We start from the raw sequence: 19,094 nt of genomic DNA, 5'->3' as shown, positions 1-19,094 counted from the left end.
TCCTTCATTCTCAAAGAGGACCAAAATGACATCACCACAACAAAGTAAAATTTTAGTGTGTCCAACTGTGGCTGATCAGACCAATATGAGCTTGGAATGCTCTACCACAGGTTGGGCACAGATAGTCCATGTGAATTTTTGGGTTGGATACTCCAAATTTGCGCATCCTACATTTTACTTTGTGCTGTCTCAATTCTCCTTTGCTCATAGAGCACAGCACCCTTTCTGATGTGGGCACACCATGCTGAGCAGTCCTGTGCCAGTGTCTCCCATGTTGCACAGTCAAATCCAAAGATCTTGAGAGAAACCTTGAGAGTGTCCTTGTATCACTTCTTATGACCACCATGTGATCGCCTGCCCCATGTGAGTTCTCCATAAAATAGTCTTTTTGGCAAGTGTACATTTTGCATTCGAACAATGAGGCCAGCCCATCGGAGTTGTGCTCTCTGAAGCATAGTTTGAATACTTGGCAGTTCAGCTCAAGCAAGGACTTCAGTAATGTGAATTCCAGGTGTAGACATCCAGTAAACATATAGGTCTGTATTTAGGGAAAGATGAGGGTTAGAGGCTTAAATCTGGGAATTATCTGCAGAGACTACTCAAAGTAGATAGACTTTGGAAATCATTTTTATGGTCACTTGGTACCTAATCATTGAACTCTATTGATATTTAATTATTTGAAAGAAGATGAGCACCTTCTCCCCCAAGAGCAGGGATGCGCTTCTGACTTGCTTCGGGCTGAGCACGTAGGGGCATTAATGATTAAATGGGAATTGTCTGCCAAAGCCTCCCCACAGCCTGAGACCATGGTTATGTCCAGACGCTTTGGGGTCTGTGGGACTGACTTTAAGTCTGAAGATGTTTGCATTGAACTGAACCACAAGAGGGCCACCCAGCTCCTCCCAAGGCCACCACCCCTCTCACCTGTGTTCCAGTATACCTGGCCCCACCCCCCGGAAGAGAAGTGACGGAGGCCAGGAGAGAGACCGAGAGAGATCTGAGAATGGGAAGCCAGGTCCAATAGGGGGCCTCACCCCCCACCCTCCCAGCGATACAGGTGGGACTATGGATGGGACTATGGAACTGACTACATGGGTCATGTCTGTAGAGGGAGGCTGAGGCTAGGAACCCAGACACCTGTGTTAATGGAAGAGAATTAGCTCTGGGAGAAAGAGACTGAAAGGGCCAGGTATCCTGGTTCCAGAAGGCAGACTAAGCCTAACAGCCAAGGTTTCAAGGTCTGGGAAAGTCAGAGAACAAGGGCAAGGAGCCTTGAATTCGGGGGAGAAGATTGATCCTGAAGGCTTAGACTCCCATGTTCTCGGAGGGTAGGGGAGCCTGCTGGAAAGGATGCTTCAGGAGAACCTGGTCAGTGGTAGCAGGAGCAGGGACTGAGACCACAATATCTTTTCTGGGGAACTCTGGGGCAGGGTGAGCACTTTGGAAGCAGGGTTTATGGTTCTAGGACCTGAGAGGTAGGAAAGGCAGAATAAACTGGGCTGACAGGTCCAAGATTAAGGAAGAGGAGAGGTCAAGAGATATATCTTGGGAGGGAAGGAGGGAAGGGGTCTCATAGAGGGTGCTATCCCTTCCTATCCCCTCTATTCCTTACCAAAGGGGAAACTGGGAGCAAGGGCATAAAGAATAAGGGAAGAAGGTGAAAGGTGGGGGAGGTAGGATCTGGGAACTGGAAGCCAAGAACAGGTTCAAGATATGGTCTCCAGGGGTGGGGCCCAGGAAGTAAACAGAAACCGAGAGCCATAGCCCAACACAACCAGTTAGCCTGCTTAGGAGTTAAGTAAAGGGAGAAAACAGGTCTAGGAGTCCAGATGCCTAGATCCTGGGAGATAGAAAAGGGAAGGAAAACTAGGGGTGAAGACAATTGAATGCTGGAATGGGAAAGCAGTCTAAGGTGGCTAGGATATCTGGGTCCTAGAAGAGGGCTAGAGAGCAGAATGCTTGTTCCTGGGAGAGAATGGGCTTGGGGAGTGTGTGGAACAGAGTACTTGAATCTTGGGATCAAGCAGAGCTGAAGGGATCAGGACATGTAGGTCCAAGAGGTAAGAGAGGGCTGGGGGACGTATGCAGCCTCAAACAAAGCAGGGCTGGAACAATGAGGACAGTTAAGTCCACAGAAGGAAGATCCTAAAAACTGGGATTGACTCAATGCTTGGGCACTAGGAAGCTTTCACAGTGATAGATGTTATTTGGTTCCCTCCATGCCTCAGTTACCCTTTGGGTCAGTAACGGGAACTAGGCAAACATACATATCATTAACCTTTTATAGCACAAGGATTATTTGACTACAGAATTAGAAAGGAAGGAAGTCTGGGATGGAAAGTTTCCACTATGTTGAGGGTGGTTCTGGGGTTTGACCTTGGGATAACTTGAGGGTTCAGAGAAAGGAGTGAGGGAAGGAATGCTAGGAATCAGGAAGCAGGTGGGTCAGGAGCTGAGAAGCCAGAATGCCTGAATGGAAAGAGTTGGGGACCAGGATGTCTGGGACCAAGGAGAGGGAAGAGTTGAAAACTGGGAGCTAGGACACTGGTTCTAGAGTTGAGCTAGACATTACTGGGAGTGGAGGAAATTGGGGATGAGCATGCCCATGTCTTAAGTAGGACAGTAATCTGGGGACCAGGATACCTAGGTTCTGAGGTAGTCACCTAGAGGCTGGGAGAGCTCTCATTAGCCTCTTTCTCTAGCTGGCCTCTCCCTTCCTCCCTGTAGATGCTTGGGGAAGCATGAACTCCCCCAGTAGTCCCCAGTTCCCTTCGGGGCTGCTCTCAGGAAGTACCTCCCCAAGTGGGGATGATGGCTTCTTCCCCTTTGTGCTGGAGAGGCGAGATTCCTTCTTGGGGGGGCCAGGGCCTGGGGATGAAAAGCCAGAGGATGAGCCTGAGGACCTGGCTGTGCTGCTTCAGCGAAAGGAGAAGGACTTACTACTGGCAGCTGAGCTGGGCAAGATGCTTTTAGAACGGAATGAGGAGCTAAGCAGAAGCTTGGAAGTTCTCAAGGCTCAACATGCTGAACGGGAGGAAGTAAGTATGATTGATGCCCATCCCTCCCCCCGCCCCAGCAAAGAGCCCATCCAGGTACGTAGGGATCCTTTGCTAGGAAGCAGATGACTTGCCCCTAGGCCTGGCCCTGCCTCATATGACCCTGGTAGTCACTGTCCTTCACTGAAGATCCGGTCACCCATCTGTAAAATGGAGAAAGGGATTGGACTAATGTTTTCTAAGATCACTCCTTGCTATAAACTTCAGTATTCCATAATTCTAAACTCTCTCCAATATGTGGTAAGTTTCTCACTCCTCCACAGACACACACATACCTCCCTTTCTACCTCTAGATTGGCCATCTGGAATGCCCTTAATTTCTGCCTCCTGGCTTCCTCCAAGTCCCAATTAAAATCTCACCTTCTACAGGAACCTTTCCGCAGTCCCTCCTAAGTCCTTCCACTGCGCCTTCCCTCTGTTGAGCATTTCCAGTTTCTCCTGCGTGCATCTTGTTTGCATGTAATCGCTGGTATGCTGTTTTTCTTTTTAGATTGTAAGTTCCTTGATTTCAGGGACTGTGTTTTTTACCTTTCTCTGTATCACCAGCATTTAGCCTAGTGCCTGGCTCATAGGAGTCACTCCATAAATGCTTATTTACCAATTGTCCCTGCCCCCTAACCCCTCCAAAACCAGAATGGTGTAGTAGAACATTGAACAGATTCTAAGAAGCAGCTCTGGCCCTAACTGGCTGCGTGACTGTTCTCCTTTTGTCTGCATCTAGAAAATGAGGGAGGCATGACAGAACCACACATATGGTCCTTAAGGTCCCTTCTAGGCAGAGGTGTGCTATAAAGTCTGCTCCTAGGACCTGACTGTTAAATTTTCATTGTAAGCATTTATACCTTGGATATTTACAAAAGCTACTCATCAGGGCTTAGTTTATTTTATTGATTGTCTAGATTTGTGATGGTGAAAATGTTAATAATTCAAGGTAAGCTGAAAAGTGTGTGGTGCATACATATTAATTTTCCCCCAGAGAGCCAGTTGTTAAATACTTAACAGTACACTCCTGCATCTAATTCTAAGATTTTAGACAATATAAATCCCATAGGGATCATTTCTCCACAACTCATACCTGAGCTCTGCCTAGACAGAATTTGTTTAGTTAGACTAGATGTGAGCTTAGCCCTGTGTTGCCCTCTAATTTGAGGGGTGAAAGGGAAGGGGTGGTAAGGAGCCTAGGTTTCAAGAAACAAGATTGCTTGCCATCTTGGATAGGAGAAGGATAGAAAGAATTTGGAACTCCAAACTTTAAAAATATATGTTAAAAAAAAAAGTAAGAAGCAAGATTACTAGCCTGGTGTGGTGGGAACTGATCAAGTCTGAGGGCAAGAGATCTGGTTCTAGCTCTAGCTTGCTACTAACTTGCTGTTACTGTGGGTGAGTCATTTCCTCTCTAAGCCTCAGTTTCCCCCTCTGTAAAATGGGGAGTTGGACCTGGTCTTCAAGGTCCTATCCACTTTTGATGATGATGATTTGTGACTCCTTGAAGAAGATCAGACTAGTAGTGCCCTGGGAGTTCACAGGCAGATGGGAGCAGACCAAGCAGCCCCAGGCTCCACCTTTCCCCCTTCAAACAGCACAAAGGTATACAGGTTCCCTTCTTCCTTTCCCAGATCAACCCACAAGGAGTCTGGGTGGGGCAGAGAGCGTCCCCCCACCAGTCAGACAGGTTTGGAGGAGAGACTGAGGCGTGGGGTATAGGGTGGGGCGGGGGCAAAGGAGTAATTAGAAGGAGCCAAAGAAGCTGGGAGAGGGGAACCAAAGACCAAGGGAGACTAGAAGGACAGGGGTTAGATGCAATGGGCAGGGGTATGAGCTCAGGGGGATTGAGGCGGCGCAGGAGGAGGCTCCGAACCAAGAGTAAAAAGCCCAAGCAGAAGCAGCAGGTGAAGGCCACTGCCTCCTTTCCCCTTTCCCAGCCCCCCACAAAGTCCCAGGATCCTGAGTCTTAGCTAAGCCATCTATCTGTCTCTGTCTCCCCATTTTCACTTTTTCTCTCTCTGCTTTGGTGTCTCAGCGGCTACAACAGCAGAACCATGAGCTTCGCCAGGGGCTGGCTGCCCGTGGAGCCGAGTGGGAGGCTCGGGCAGGGGAGCTGGAGGTCGATGTGGCTGCACTTCGAGCTGAACTTGGGGAACGCCGTTCAGAGCAGCAGAGCAGTGGGCGCCAACGAGTCCAAGCACTTACAGAACTCAGTGAGCAGAACCTCAGGCTCAGTGAGCAGCTGGCACAGGTTAATCTAAGGGGATGGGGCTAGCAGGCTGGACATTTGGATCCTGGGAGGGGAACAGGAACCAGAACTGTGGGGTGCCAGATTCCTGGGTTACCAGAGAGGAGGCTGGGGGCCTAGATGCTTGGGTCTCTGAAGGAGAGAAGCTGGATGACTGGGTCCTGGGAAAAATGCATGAAGAGTTGAATGAATTCACCTCCTTCCTCTCCCTGCCTTCTCCCCCAATCCTAACCACATATGTATCAGGCCTCCCACACAGAGCAAGAACTGCAAAAGGAACTGAGTGCCCTTCGAGGAGAGTACCAGGCCCAGCTGCTGGTGGGGACCGAAATGAGGGCCAGACTGGAAAGCATTCAGGGAGAGGTAAGGAGCTAGGCCTGACCATGCAGCTGGGGGAGAGGGAGTCCTGAAGCCCTTCCATCTCCACACCAGCTCTCTGGCTCCTCCCCAGAACCAGATGCTCCAGAGTCGGAGACAGGACCTGGAAGGGCAGATCAAGAGCCTGCAGGAGGAGGCAGACCAGGGTCAGCACCGAGTCCAAGCCCTGCATGAAGAGCTGTTGCTGCTCAGAAGGGAGAGAAGGGAACACAGCCTAGAGGTGATGGGTCAGAGCTGGCATGGGGAGGGGGGGCAGGGCAGGACACCCAGGGCCTGGGACGAGAACAAAGTCTGCAGTGATGGAGTGGGGTGAGTGGCATGCCAGCCCCTCTGTGCAGTGCACTGCCAGCCCCTGATGTTGTTTACTACTGCCAATGAGAAGACAAGGCATTGGGTCACTGATGGATATAACATATAAGGAAATTGAGGCCCAGAGATTTCCCAAGGCACATCCAGCCTAAGAACCAGGGCAAGAAACCTAACTTCACATCCTTTGTACCTGCCCTCCTCCAAAGGAAGGGAGTCTTGATGAGAACAGGAATCTGAGAGCAGAATCCCAACGCGCCACAATATCAGCCTACATCGTGAGCCCAGGATCCTGCAGTCATTCACTTTCTTTGCGCATCTGTCCATGGTGCTTTTGGTGCCACCTGGTGGACTAACATCCCCACTTCTGGGCCAATGAGAAGGAAGAGGCTGAATGTACTTTAGTCATTCAACCACCTATTATGTGTAGTCCACAAGGATTCATTAAGGCCTGATTTGTGCCAGGCATTATGCTAAGTGCTGGGGTTGCACAGAAAGGCAAAAACAGTGTTTGCCCTCATGGAGCTAACAGGCTAAGGTGGGAAACAATATGCAAACAACTGTGGACAAACAAGAAATATACAGGATCAGAAATAACCTAGGGAAGGTACCAGTGTTAAGGAGTATTGGGAAAGGCTTCTTGTAGAAGGGTGGGGGAAGGAGGGAGGAAGTCAGGAAAGCTGGGAGGCATAAAGACAATTCCAGGCATAGCAAATACCCAGTGAATGAAGTCTCCTGTGAAAAGCAGCAAGGAGGCCAGCCTCACCAGATCGGAGAGTCCATGAAGCGTAATGAGGTTCAAGAATCCTGGAAATGTAGCAAAGGGCCAGGCTATAAAAGGTTCTGAAAGCTAAAAAGAGAATTTGTATTTGATCCCGCAAGTGATAGGGAGTCACTGGAGTTTACTGGTGAAGCGTGTCATAACCTGCATGGTCAGACCTATGCTTCAGAAAGATTACTTTGATACCAAAGTGAAGCATGGACTGGAGTGGAGAAAAAAGCTTGAGGGAGGAAGCCTAAGCAGCAAAGGTCCAGACATCAGAAATGGGTATATGAGAGAGATTTTGACTTGGCAATAGAGTGAATATGGGGTCTGAGAAAGGGAGACAAGTCCAAGATGACACCTGCATTGGGAGCTTGCCTCACTGGGAGGATTATGGTGCCCTCAGCAGTAAAAAGATGTTCAGAAGCAGGAAGAGTTGGGGAGAGGGGAAGATTATGACTTCAGTTTTCGACATGGTGAATCTAGCATGGCTTTGGGACATCCAGTTTGATATCCAATAAGACAGTTGGAGATGCAAGACTGGAGCTCAGGAGAGAAGTGAGGGATGCATGGATAACTAGATCTGAGAATGATCTGAGGAAAGACAATAATCCACAGAAGCCAAGATCATCAAACAAACAAGTATAGGGGGAAAAGAAAAGAGGACCTAGGGCAGAGCCTTGGGGAATGCCCACAGTTTGTAGGCAACTGTATTAAGATCCAGCAAAGGAGACAGAGATGGAACAAATAGGTAGGAGGAGAACCAGGAGATAATAGTGTCACCTAGAGAGTAAATAATACCAAAGACAAGATAGTGGTCATGAATGTCAAAGGCTGCAGAAGTTAAGAAGAATGTGGACAGAAAAAAGGGCCATTAGACACAGTAACTGTGATCAGGTATAACCTTAGAGAGGTGATGTGCTCAAGGTCACACAGCTAGTGTCTGAGGTAGGAAACATGATGTAAGATTCTCAGCTGGGGGAGGGAGGGGGAAGGAAGTACTTTCAAAAGGTTTGGAAAAGCTACTAGAATGAGTGATCTAGTGAAACAATTGGGCAAGTGTAAAAGGACTGGGTAGGACCCTATGCTAGATTTTGGGGAAAGATGCTAAAACAATTAAGACTTGGTTGCTGAAGGGCTGAATAGTCCCTTTGCTCTGTCATCAGCTAGAACGAGCCCGCTCAGAAGCCAGGGAAGCACTTGCATCACTCAGACGTCTCCAGCACCAGGTCTCTGAACTTGAGGAGGAATCCCGGCTCCAGGATTCGGAAGTCTCTGGGGCTTCCCTGCAATCTGAGATTGCCCACAGCCTAGATGAGGAAGTAGACCCCCAACTTCCAGTGGCACCCCAGGTAAGCTCTGATCAGGACTTACCCCTTGTAACAATTCCCCAGACCACAAGGTAGGAACAATTAATACTGAAGAGAAACCAGTACCACTGAACTGGTTTGGGGTAGGATCTTACTGAATTAGGTATTGAGGACTCACTTTATCTATGCCTAGCCCTCTGAAACTGCAGGCTACATTCACTGTTATTCAGTCACTTCAGTTGTGTCTGACTCCTCATGACCCTTTTTGGGGTTTCCTGGCAAAGATAATGGAGTGGTTTGCCATTTCCTTCTCCAGTTCATTTTAAAGATGAGGAAACTGAGGCAAACAGGGTTAAATGACTTGCCTAGGGTCACACAGCTAGTAAGTATTTGAGGTAAGATTTCAACTCAGGAGGATGAGTCTGACTCCAGGCCTGACACTCTACTCACTGAGCCACTTAGTTGCCCTAGGTGCCCACCCAGCTGCCCCATTCAGTTAATGCTCATATTTCTCTTCTAGAATCAGTCGCCTCTTTGAGGAGGGGCATACTACTAGAAGTGGTTCTTTCAAGATTTTTGGCAATAATCCAGATCTCACTTTAGTCAAGGACCCTACCCCGATAAAGAAAATTAATCTTCTCTTTCTTACTAGAGGTTCTGGTAGACTAATGAAAAATCAGCTAGCCTAAAAGAAGAAAAGCTCATGGGCCCAGAGAGGCTGAGCTAGCTGCCTTTCTTAGGCCCAGGGCCATTCTTTTTTCTTGGTTCTTAGGGGATCCACAACCCCAATCTCCTCCACAATTCATCAGAAACCCAGTCTCCTCTAGAAGAGGGCTTGGAGCCACCTAGGAAGAGGGCCTCCATGAGTCCTAGAGAAATGCTGGAAGAGAAGGAGGTGGAAATGGAACGGCTACAAAATGAGGTGAGCTGAATTAGGCTCAGGGCTCAGAATGCTGGGGAATACGAGGAAGTGAGAAGACCAGACAATCTTTGAGGATCAGAATGAGAACCACCTAGATCTCAGCATACAATCAGCTGTGGGTTCTGGAACATTATCTCTCCTGCCCTCTCCCCCAGTTGTCTTTGCGAGTGGAAGAGTTGCAGTCCCTCCGAGAAGAACTGCAGAGACAAAAGGAGCTGAGGGAAGACAAAGACCCCGAGTCAGCACTGAATAAGGCATTCTCTGACCGGGATGAAGCTGTGAACAAGTAAGTCCACCCGTCCTTTTGCCTCTGCTCTCATGATAGCTTGGTGTCAGAAAGACCCCAAACTCGGTCAGAAACCCTAGGTTCTAGTCCTACATGTCAATAAACTGACTGTAGAATTTTGCTCCCCAAACCTTCACTTTGTTCCCATAGCTGCCACACCCTTTTCTGTCTGTTTTTATCCAGAACCAAATAGGGAGAGCTCTGTGTGATTCCCCATCTATTTCCCACCTAGGTCTTTGGCCCTCTCCTTGGAACTGACCCGGGTCTCCCTGGAAAGGGACTCTCTTTCACGGGAACTGCTCCGAACCATCCACCAGAAGGTGGCATTGTCTCAGGAATTGGAGGCCTGGCAGGTAAGAGGGACAGAGCCCTGCTGGGGGATGGGGGGTGGTAAATCTGTTAGTCCTCCCCCATCTGACCCCTTTCCTACTCTTCTTCATCCAGGATGATATGCAGGTAGTAATTGGACAGCAGCTTCATTCTCAGCGACTAAAGGAGCTTAATTCCCAGCCAGCAGTCCCCCACAATGATGCTACAAAATTCTCCTTGGGAAGAGGGACAGGGGCTGGTAGCTTCTTCACCAACCTTTTCAAAAGGACCTGAGGGGGTGCTTGGACTGCATATGCGATTGGTGGCCTGGAGGTGACTTTTCTGGAAAAGGTTCAGGGTGCTAGGGCTAAAGGGAGCCAATGATATGGGGATATGGGTTGGCAAAAGGTAGTTAAGACTCTAAATCCTGAAGCAGCAGAAGTGGGGACAGAAAAGGCTTCCAAATCAAGGCAGGACTTGGAAGGCCAAACCTCCCTCCCTCCAAAAGAGCTTTCAGAAATGTCTATTTTGCATATTCATAGGCTTATCTTTTCTAAACCACAATAAACTTGCCCTAGTCAGGGCTGGGGGGAGTCTACAGAGGGTATTTATGTAACAAGATCTAACAGAGTAATATATAAATGGATATGAAATCTTGGGCTTTAGATTCTGAGAGACTGTGTGGATGGAAAAGTTCACCAAACTGGACTAAATGGCTTCCTTTTTTTTTTTTTATTAACAAAGTAGATTCTAACAAGTGGGAAGGGGAAGACTGGAGAGGAGGGTCAGGAGAAAGAAAGGGAGAAAGCTCGGTATCCAAGGTTAGTGAAGACATCAACCCTACAGCTATTTCCTGCAGCTGTCAGAACCTGGGGGAGAGGAAGGCATATAATAAGGACCAGATACCTGAAGTTCCCCCATGGCCTCCCAGATCCCTCCTCCTCCGAGACTTATGGGATCTTACCTTGCATTCTGGTGCAGCAGGCTGCTGGTTGAGGCTGAGACTAAGCAGGCTGGGAGAGGAGCCAGGTACCTGTGCCTTCAGCTCTCCACTCAGCTGCCACTGATTCACACAGGGTCCTTGCCCTGCTGAGAGGATCTGAGGAGAAGAAATGATGGGAAACCTAAACTTAGCAAACAAAAGCCTGAAGACAAAGGGATCAAGTGCCAGCTGGGCAAGAACAAAGGAAGAAAGCTCACCAGGTCTTGGTAGAAGGTGACATGCTTCTGTGGGGCCCTAAGTGGAAACACTGTGGTGGGCGTGGCAGATCGAAGGTGCCAAAGAGTAAGAGCAGGGCCACCTCCACATACCTGGAGAGAATGGTGTCCATCATCACCCATCTCTAATTGTAGTTCCCCTGCTTACTTCCAACCCTGCAGAGTATTTAACTTGAGCACAAATTCTTTTTCCCAAAGCGCCTAGCTGCTCACCATCCAATCTGAGTCAGTTGCTAAACATCCAATCCACTTCCCATTCTGGGGTCGAGCACACTCCTGGAAAGGAAGAACAGGGAAAGGGAGGTGAGAGAGGAGGGAAGAAGTATTTATTAAGTGCTTACTATATGCCAGGCACTGTACTAAGCAATTTGCAAATATTATCTCATTTGATCCTTGCAACCACCCTGGGAGGTAGGTGCTACTATCGTCACCTCCATTTCACAGTTGAGGACACGAGGGAAACAAAGACTAGGTGACTTGCTCAGGGTTATAAAGCTAATACGTGTCTGAGGCCAAATTTGAACTCAAATCTTCCTGATTCCAGCATTCCATCTACTTTATCACTTAGCTAATCTAGCTAACCCCCTTTTTAAGGAAAGGGGGGAGGGACAGACAGAACAGTGAAAGCCTCACCTCATGCTTGTAAACTTCAATGATCTGAACCTCCTCACCTGTACGAAGATCTGAGAAGAGACACAGTGAGAACCTTAGGATATGTCTTATTTCTTTCTTATACTTTTTGTTCCTCCTGACCCCAGCCCTCCATATCCCTCCCTGCCAAATTCTTCTATCTGTAGTCCCAACCCTCCAGACAACCGTTCCCTTACCCCAGAGACGAACAGTGCCATCCTCACTCCCAGAAAGCACTTCAGGACTCCTTTCCCGAAGAGCCAAGCAATGAATGTAATCAGTGTGACCTCGAAGTGCACGCTAGGCAAAGATAGTAAAGATGAGTCAGCTCAGACTTATCCTAAAAGCTGTCTCCTTCCACCTCAGAGGGCAAGGGTATATGCCTCAAAATGTCTGACAAACATGGGTGGCAATGGAGAAGGGAGAAGTGGTAAAAAGGCAAGACAGAGTAGCATTACAACAGCATGGACTTGGTTTCCTAGGAATTTGCCCAGGCAGATATACAGAAATTATCCACCTATTTTCCATGTCCACAACTTTGGTCCTTCTCCATACCTGACCAGGCACCCTAGCCCCAACTCACTGTGAATGTCCCTGTCTCTAGATCCATAGTATGAAGCTGGCAGTCACCTCCTGCCAAGAGGAGAGAATTTTCCTGTAGGGGAACGAAAACAAGGAAGATGTCAGACAGTACAGGGAGACAGAAGGGACTGAAATCAAGTCAGGAGCACGGTTTGGACAAAGGGACACAGGTCAGAAAAGAGCCCAGAGCAGGCTAGGTTGAAAGCTGGCTGAAAGAGAATCCTACCTTAGGGTTAAGCAGCAAAGCATTGATTTCAGGAACTTCCAAGCTGCTCCTGTTTAGAAGGGCAAATGGGGTCAGCCTGAGAGGAGGAAACAGTACTAGCAGGGCCCCAACCCAACGAGCCTGCTCACCTGTATGGGGGGTGACGGCTCCACACTTCCTTACAGCCCTTTGGAGGAGAGAGCACAAAGAGATATCCAGACTCCCTGCCTGGCACGAAGCATCCTGCTCCTCAGCCCTCCCAGGAGGCACTCTTTCCCTCTCCATAGTCCCCACTCACCTTCTTTACGATCTCCCCCCAAAGCCAGGCTTTCACCTCACCATCCCCTGCGCTGAGCAGGTGTCGGTCTGTGGAGACCAGGCTGTACACGGGGCCATCGTGGGCTGAAAGAAAACGTGCGGCCCCAGACGAATGCTGATTCCCGCATTCTGCCCCTCCCCCACTCCCCACGGCCCCCTAACTCCTGCTCCCCAATCCAGGCGGCCCCATGACCTCACCCACCTGCAAAGGTCACCACCGGCTTCTTACTCTCCTCTTTGGCCTCCGAGCTCAAGGCGGCTGACAAACTGAAGGGGGAGAGAAGACTCAGCATCGCAGAACGGAAGCCCCTGAGGGGCGGCGGTGAGGTCCAGGCCGGGGCCGCCCCACTTTACTCGGGTGGGGGTCCCCCCGTACCTGAAGACGGCAATCTGCCCGTAGTTGTTCCCGGCCGCCAAGAACTTGCCACAGGGGGAAACGCTCTGGGAGAAGATGGTCATGTGCAGCCGCTCCAAGGCCCGCTGGACCTCCATCTGCGGAGCAGCAGACACTGACGTCACCCCAGAACCTGAGCCCCCCGGAGCCGGGCCAACCGCTACCCCCCCCAGGGACCCCTGCCCAGTGACCCCACCCCCACCCCCACCCCAGGAGGGCAGTTAGGGACGCAGGAAGCGGCATTCCCAGGGAGGCAGGTTTTTGATTTACACCACAACTCATATCCCTCCGAGTCAGGAAGTTTTTCCTGACATCTAATCTCCTTCCCTCTGGCTGCCATTTTTGTTTGGCCTGTTTCCGCGGCCTGGACGCCGGCCCGCACCCCACCATGCCGGCGAGACCCCTCCCACGGGAAGACGTTGGAGCGAATGGTGCCCCACCCCCTCGGGGTGGGACTACAGCTCCCAGAAGGGCCTTCGACGCCGACGAGTGACGTAATCCGAAGGCGCGAGGCGCAGCTCCGCCCTCACGCCCTCCCCTCCCCCCCACGACGGGCGTGGATGGAGCCCCCGGCTTCCGTAAGACCTCGCGAGCCCCGGGCCCACTGCGGTGAGTGCTCCCCAGGCCCGCAGCGGGCCCCGCAATGCCCCACGCCCAACTCCTCGCCGTGCGCGCGCACGACTGGCCCCTCTCGCCCGCCGGGCTCGGACCCACCGTCCCGACGCACGCCGCTCTCCGCGCCTGCGCGAAGCCTCCGCCCTCGCGCGCTTGGCCCGGCAGCACTGCGCGCTTGCGTAGTAGCGACCGCCTAACCACCGGTATCCCGTGGGGCCCGCCTTCCTCTGCACTGTGTCCCCGCCCCGCGGAGGTGCAGACCCGCCCGCCGGGGGCCCAGCCGTGGGAGTCTGGAGGCTCCCTATGCCCCCGCTCCGGGGCAGCGGGATCTGAGCCTCTCTTACCCGCAGGTCCCCGGAGCTCTCTGATCCTTCAGCCGCCCATGGAGCTGGGCCGTCCAGCTGGGGCCCAGAAAGACCCCAGGGAAGCACAGGGGCCAGACCGGACCCTGGATGTCTGGTGTGTGGCCCTGGGGGCAGGCGGGATCCCGGACACCCCGGATGCCTGGGTTAGGGGGGCAGAGGTGGGGGCCCAGGGGCAGCAGGGCACAGAGCTGTCCACGGGGGACCAGGGCCGCCTGCAGCGTGTATAGCTCAGCAGGAGATTGGCACTGCAGAGGGGGAGAGTGCTCGACGTCCTGGGCACAGATGCCAGTTATGAACCATAGAGCAGAGAAATTAGGGGCCAAGATAGCAGCTCACAGGACAGAGAGCTGGGCCCTGGAGGCCAGTACACAGGAGATGGTGTAATCCTGATTAAAGGGCACCCTGGGGAGGACTGAGAGCCCGGCCCCTATTGCTGGCACTGTGTATCCCCGAGTATCAGGAGAGAGTGGGCATCAGGATCCTGGTGTTATAAAAATAATCTCTAAGGCTGAGGATCGGTACCTCCAATGTCCGGCTCCCGTCCCAAGCTCGAACAGAGGGCCACTTGCTGGTTTTAAAATGTAATATCATCTATGGCCTATTGTATTTTTATGTTGTTAAATATTTCTCAATTACATTTGAAGGTGATTCAGGCAGCACAGGTTTGATACCTCCGAATTGGAGAACTCAGAACTAGAGCCCCGAGTTACATGGCAAAATTTGGGGATGAAAGATCTGTATGCCTGGGTTGTATATTGGAATAAAGAGTAGGATACCTGGATTTTACAGACCCATGAGCACACATATGTATAGGATACAGAACTGGAGATTGGAGGGGCTTAACCCCCAGGGTTAGATGATACAGAGTTGAGGACGGATCATCAGCATCCCTGTGATACAGAATGCAGGATATGCTTGCATGACTAGCATGCCTGGGTTATAGGGCATAGGGTTGGAGGCAAGGGCCAGGGTACCTGGATTATGTGATACAGGTCTAGGAAAGAGGCATGTGATACAGTTAATGAAGGGAAGAGAGGGAGGGGTGTAGCCTGGATTGGAGAGCCAGACCTAAAGTTTAGATATCTGTATTAAAGGGCAAAGGTCTTAGGCCCAGGAACCCTAATATGTTTGTTCCAGGGAAGAAGAAAAAAGGATTTAGGCTTTAACTTTTTCTCTTCCACAGCTCCCTTCCCGGAGGAATTCAGCCCCAGAGCACCAGTCAATTGCTGGAGGAGGATCAGTGAGTTTAGGGGAAAAGAAGTGGTACCCCATACTCCCCCCCCTTCACCAGAACTCCCATCCTTAGGAACCTACTAATACCATCTCTCCCCAGGCCCAGAATTTTCCTCCCCAGGTTCTACCCCCCACCTCCTAGTACTCCCCTCCACCTCCCCCTAGGCCTAAGAGACAGCATGGTACAATGAGAGGTGCTAGATTTGGAATCAAAGAACCTAAGTCCCTTAACCTCTGTAGAACTCTTGTTTCCTCTTTTGCAAAATTAACTAGATGACATCTGCAGGGCCTTCTAGCTTTTAATCTGTGATCCTTCCTGAAAGCCTTCTCTTCCAGTCCATTTCCTTGACTTCTTTTTCCAGGGATTCTCTCCAGAAGCATTTCCTGTCTGAGGAGAACATGGTTTCCCATTTTTCCCACCTCAGCCTGGAAAATGATTACCCCTACTGTGGTCCTTCAGTAGCTTTCTCCACGGGCACTCCAGCCCCACTTGTGACCAGGTAATGTCATTATGCATTACATCTCTTCAGTGTCACTCATATATTCAGCTGCTAACTTTGAACAAGCTCTCGTCTTCATCTCTTTCCTCCCCCTCAGGCCTCACTCAACTGAGGATCTTGGGGTCCTCTTCCCCAGCCTCCTGCTGGCCCTGTAAGTATTGGAGAAGGGGAAAGGGAAAGTACCAAGACTTGTAACAGGACTGAGTCCCTCTGACTGCAATTTTTGCTTCTAGGAATCCCCACTCAGAGCTACTCCTCTGGCAATATCCAGGAAATCAAATCCCAGAAACCCTTCGGCTGCTGAGACTGGGGGGCTCCCAGGTATACCAGAACCCCCATAGTGGAGAGGCAATGGAGCTCTGAACTTCAAGCAACTGCCCCTGTCCCTCAGGAACTCAAGCCTCTCAGTGCCCCCAACCTCAACTCCATGAGTAGAAAATGGGCAGAATCTGGTCTTCTCTGGAAACCATAGACTCAAAAGACCAAAGAGGGTCTAGAAACCCGTATGTTGTACACAGAAAGAGAAGAGCACCCTCAGGTTTGAGATAGGTCTGTTACACATACACACACACATTCAAGAGGTGGTGGAGGAAACAAGCACAGACTGTCCACTGTGAGAAACAGAGGGTAAGAAACATCTTAGGGAATGGGGTGGTGGCCCTAACAGGGGGTCTTTGTGAAAGCAAAATAAAGATTGGTGGGCAATAAAAAGCAAGTAGCTTTATTGGAGGAGGGGGCTGTCTGGGGAGTTGGGGCCCGAGGGGAGAGATGCCAGGGTTCCTTTCAGTCTTCCCTGGAAAGCGAGTCAGGGCTAGACCCGCCCAGACATTGAGAATGTGTGAGTCAGGGCCCCGCCCCCACCCCCGGCTGACTCACACAAACTCTTCCCTGCTCCAGCTAGAGAAACAGTTGGGGAGCAGGCCAAAAAGGGGGATGGAGATGCCCAGCTCTGTTAGAGGCAGACTGAGTTCAGACTCATGTCCTCAGGAGGAGATGGGAGTCTTACCTCTCCATTCAAATTAAGTTAAGGATCAAACTTGAAATCAAAATAACTTTTATTTATATATGTTCTATTCCCTCCCTCCCTCCCTGCTCCCCCAAATAAATATCTCCCCTACCTTGTGGGCTGGCCAAAGGGAGAAGAACCCAGGCCAGCTCCCCTAGAGGACCAGCCCCTACTCTAGGGGGATACAGCACTGTACCTGCCCCCCAACAAGATACAGCTGCCTTGTCCCAGCACATTTCAGAGGACTGGAAGTCAAGGTCCTGAGTGTTCTATCTGTCCTCCTGTACTTAAGGCATATTTCCTTGGCTCAGAGCCCCTCCTGCTGCCAGGGGAGGGAGGTGGCAGTGTAATTGTTGGGGGAGGGGAAACACCCTCCCCACCCCTCAGTTGTGCAAATATTGCATTCTTCAGCCAGTGAGCAGTCCTAGGATAAGACCCCAGGTTTGAGTCCCTACTTCTCTCCTGAGTATATGAAGAGAAATGTAGAGTCCGAGAAGAATGTATGTGTGAGAGGGGAGTCTCATTGGAGAACAGGAACGCCAAGGTCAGATCCCCTCAATATTAAACAAAGTTGGAAACAGGCCAAATCTGTCAGAAAGAAAGTAAGATTATAAGCTTTTTGAGGGCAGGGACATTTCTGTGCAAATATACCTTATGCTTCCCCTCCCACCCCTGTCCCCAAGTGAATTAGAAAATGTAGGTGCTAAATCATGGTAGAGAGAGATCCTATTCCCATTTATCCTTTCCCTCCACCCAAGGCCCAGGAAAGGAAATGAGCTTTATGTAGCAGTGTTAGTCTAGGCTAAGGTAGAGTTAAGTGTGCTGGACTTTGGGTCAATGCCAAGGCTGGTAAAGATAAAAGAGCTCACCGTTACTGGATCAAAGCTGTGCCTGGGCACCCTTCTCCTCCTGTCTCTTCAATGGGAGCTATAGGTCAAGTAGATGGGAATATTAGGACCCTTTCAGGTAACAATATTTATAAAGCTGAAGGGGACAAGGGAGGTTGTATACTTACTGGTGAACTTCTCTTTCCGCCGGCACTGTCTCCAGACCAGAAGGCCAGAAAGGACCCCTAAAATAAGCATCAGTCCTAGTGTACCCCCCAAGACTGGCCACAGCAGAGGAAAAGGGGGTGGAGGTGCTGTGGTGCCTGGGGGAAAGGAAGAAGAAAGTCACTGAAGGTCCCAAGCCCACAATTCTGCTAGTAGCTTCCAAAATATCCACCTTCCCCCCACCAAAAAATAATAGCTACCCTAGTTCCCCAGCCTACTTGTGCCCAAAATCTGGTCTACACACCCTAAATGTTATTACCCTTCTCCCAAACCTTGTCCTGCTCCCCTCCCTCAAAAAATTGATCTGTCTCCAGCCTCTTTTCACTTACAACCAGGGCAAAAGTCACTGTAGGGTCGAGCTGGACAGGAGGAACAGTCCATGCACTTGTCCAGGTCTGGGCTCCAAGAACTTCCCTGGGGACAGGGTGAGGGTGCTGGGATGAAAAAGAAGGGGAGAAAGTTGAGGGAAGGAACCTCCTACGCTCTCTTCCACAGGATGGTTGTGGGGGGGGACGGTAAGGAGAGAGAGGTCAGGGCTATTCCGGGGGTTGAGGTCAGGGCTAGAGCTCTAGTTTCTGGTGAGTCAGACCAGCCAGACATCAGAGCCCCCAACCCCCCCCCCCCCTCCCAGACATTCCAGACAGGTGACCGCAGGCCTAGGGGGCAGGACTCTCGGGTTCTGAAAGAGCTAGATTTGGAAGGGCTGAGGAAGCAGGATGCCTGGGTCCTTAAAGCCCGGTGGAAAGGCTTCTGCGGAGACACCACAGTTTGGGGAGAGGTGGACAGCACGGGAAAGGGAAAGGAGACTGGGTCGGGGGGGGGGGGGGGGGGCGGGCCGGCGGTGTTAAAGGAGATGTCCAACTCTTCTTTCCCCCACCCTCCTTCCAGCAGCCTGTGACTCAGTCCCGGGAGCGGGGCCGACAAACCCCCCCTTTCACCCCTCCCCCTCACATTACTGGGACGTGAAGTCATTGTGAGGCGGGGTGTTCACCGGTCCGGGTCTGAGATGCCCACGTGGAGTGGCCCCCTCCATCCCACGCTCAGTCAAGTAGGGCAGAGTCCGGGGGTCTCCTTTCACCTCCAGCACCCCAGCTTCGTAAGTGCGCTGGGGGAGGCGTGCCCCAGAGTCATCCTCATCCACCCTGACTTTCCCCCTTCACCCAAAGCGGACAGCCTGGGGTACCCTCCCACCCCTGGACACTTCCTGGACAGGTGTCAGTGTCCCCTGGCCAGGAGACCCCATTACCTGAGGCTGGCTCCCCCCAAGTCAATCTCAGCACCGTCAGCGCCAGTAGTACTACTAGCGGTCCGAGAGCCATGGTGTACCTCCCGAGGCCGGTCCCGTTCTGAGCCGGGACGCGGATTCAGGGAGGCACGCCCGCCGCCCACCCTATCCGGGGCGGTCCTAGTCCG

General features: G+C 51.1%; 4 protein-coding genes across 16 annotated transcripts; 2 read left to right on the top strand and 2 right to left on the bottom strand.

The window, feature by feature from the left end:
• Positions 1-31: 31 nt before the first annotated feature.
• Positions 32-13,707, bottom strand: THOC6 (THO complex subunit 6). 11 transcript variants are annotated; one of them, XM_072602964.1, is made up of 13 exons: positions 13,625-13,707; positions 12,893-13,008; positions 12,719-12,783; positions 12,497-12,600; positions 12,348-12,385; positions 12,220-12,295; positions 11,995-12,066; positions 11,609-11,711; positions 11,415-11,464; positions 10,995-11,057; positions 10,764-10,874; positions 10,528-10,662; positions 32-538 (listed from the first exon to the last, which is right to left on the bottom strand). In XM_072602964.1, the coding sequence occupies exons 2-13, from the start codon at positions 13,006-13,008 to the stop codon at positions 53-55; spliced, it is 1,419 nt and encodes a 472-aa protein (XP_072459065.1). In that variant the 5' UTR covers positions 13,625-13,707; the 3' UTR covers positions 32-52. The 11 variants fall into 11 exon arrangements, with proteins under 11 accessions (XP_072459065.1, XP_072459083.1, XP_072459076.1 ...); XM_072602982.1 differs by having other exon boundaries at positions 12,220-12,268; positions 13,625-13,706; XM_072602975.1 differs by lacking the exon at positions 13,625-13,707 and adding an exon at positions 13,293-13,375.
• On the top strand, positions 950-10,228 carry BICDL2 (BICD family like cargo adaptor 2). Of its 2 annotated transcripts, none has more exons than XM_072602933.1 (10): positions 950-1,057; positions 2,728-3,038; positions 5,077-5,292; positions 5,536-5,652; positions 5,741-5,887; positions 7,903-8,088; positions 8,819-8,968; positions 9,124-9,254; positions 9,487-9,607; positions 9,699-10,228. In XM_072602933.1, exons 2-10 carry the CDS (start codon positions 2,742-2,744, stop codon positions 9,855-9,857), a joined length of 1,524 nt encoding a protein of 507 aa, XP_072459034.1. In that variant the 5' UTR covers positions 950-1,057; positions 2,728-2,741; the 3' UTR covers positions 9,858-10,228. The 2 variants fall into 2 exon arrangements, with proteins under 2 accessions (XP_072459034.1, XP_072459023.1); XM_072602922.1 differs by lacking the exon at positions 950-1,057 and adding an exon at positions 1,083-2,060.
• On the top strand, positions 13,339-16,334 carry HCFC1R1 (host cell factor C1 regulator 1). Of its 2 annotated transcripts, XM_072603042.1 has the most exons (6): positions 13,339-13,519; positions 13,876-13,984; positions 15,074-15,130; positions 15,486-15,623; positions 15,721-15,774; positions 15,857-16,334. In XM_072603042.1, exons 1-6 carry the CDS (start codon positions 13,339-13,341, stop codon positions 15,984-15,986), a joined length of 669 nt encoding a protein of 222 aa, XP_072459143.1. In that variant the 3' UTR covers positions 15,987-16,334. The 2 variants fall into 2 exon arrangements, with proteins under 2 accessions (XP_072459143.1, XP_072459133.1); XM_072603032.1 differs by lacking the exon at positions 13,339-13,519 and having other exon boundaries at positions 13,526-13,984.
• TNFRSF12A (TNF receptor superfamily member 12A) lies at positions 16,322-19,057 on the bottom strand. Its single transcript, XM_072603052.1, has 5 exons — positions 18,928-19,057; positions 18,011-18,115; positions 17,645-17,779; positions 17,499-17,556; positions 16,322-17,217 (listed from the first exon to the last, which is right to left on the bottom strand). Exons 1-4 carry the CDS (start codon positions 18,998-19,000, stop codon positions 17,501-17,503), a joined length of 369 nt encoding a protein of 122 aa, XP_072459153.1. The 5' UTR covers positions 19,001-19,057; the 3' UTR covers positions 16,322-17,217; positions 17,499-17,500.
• Between the last annotated feature and the right edge of the window lie 37 nt (positions 19,058-19,094).

The sequence above is a fragment of the Notamacropus eugenii genome, chromosome 1, assembly GCF_028372415.1.
Source record: "Notamacropus eugenii isolate mMacEug1 chromosome 1, mMacEug1.pri_v2, whole genome shotgun sequence".
Lineage (NCBI taxonomy): Eukaryota > Metazoa > Chordata > Mammalia > Diprotodontia > Macropodidae > Notamacropus > Notamacropus eugenii.
The sequence above is the reverse complement of the archived record's forward strand: the minus strand, read 5'-3'. Positions and strand labels throughout refer to the sequence as shown.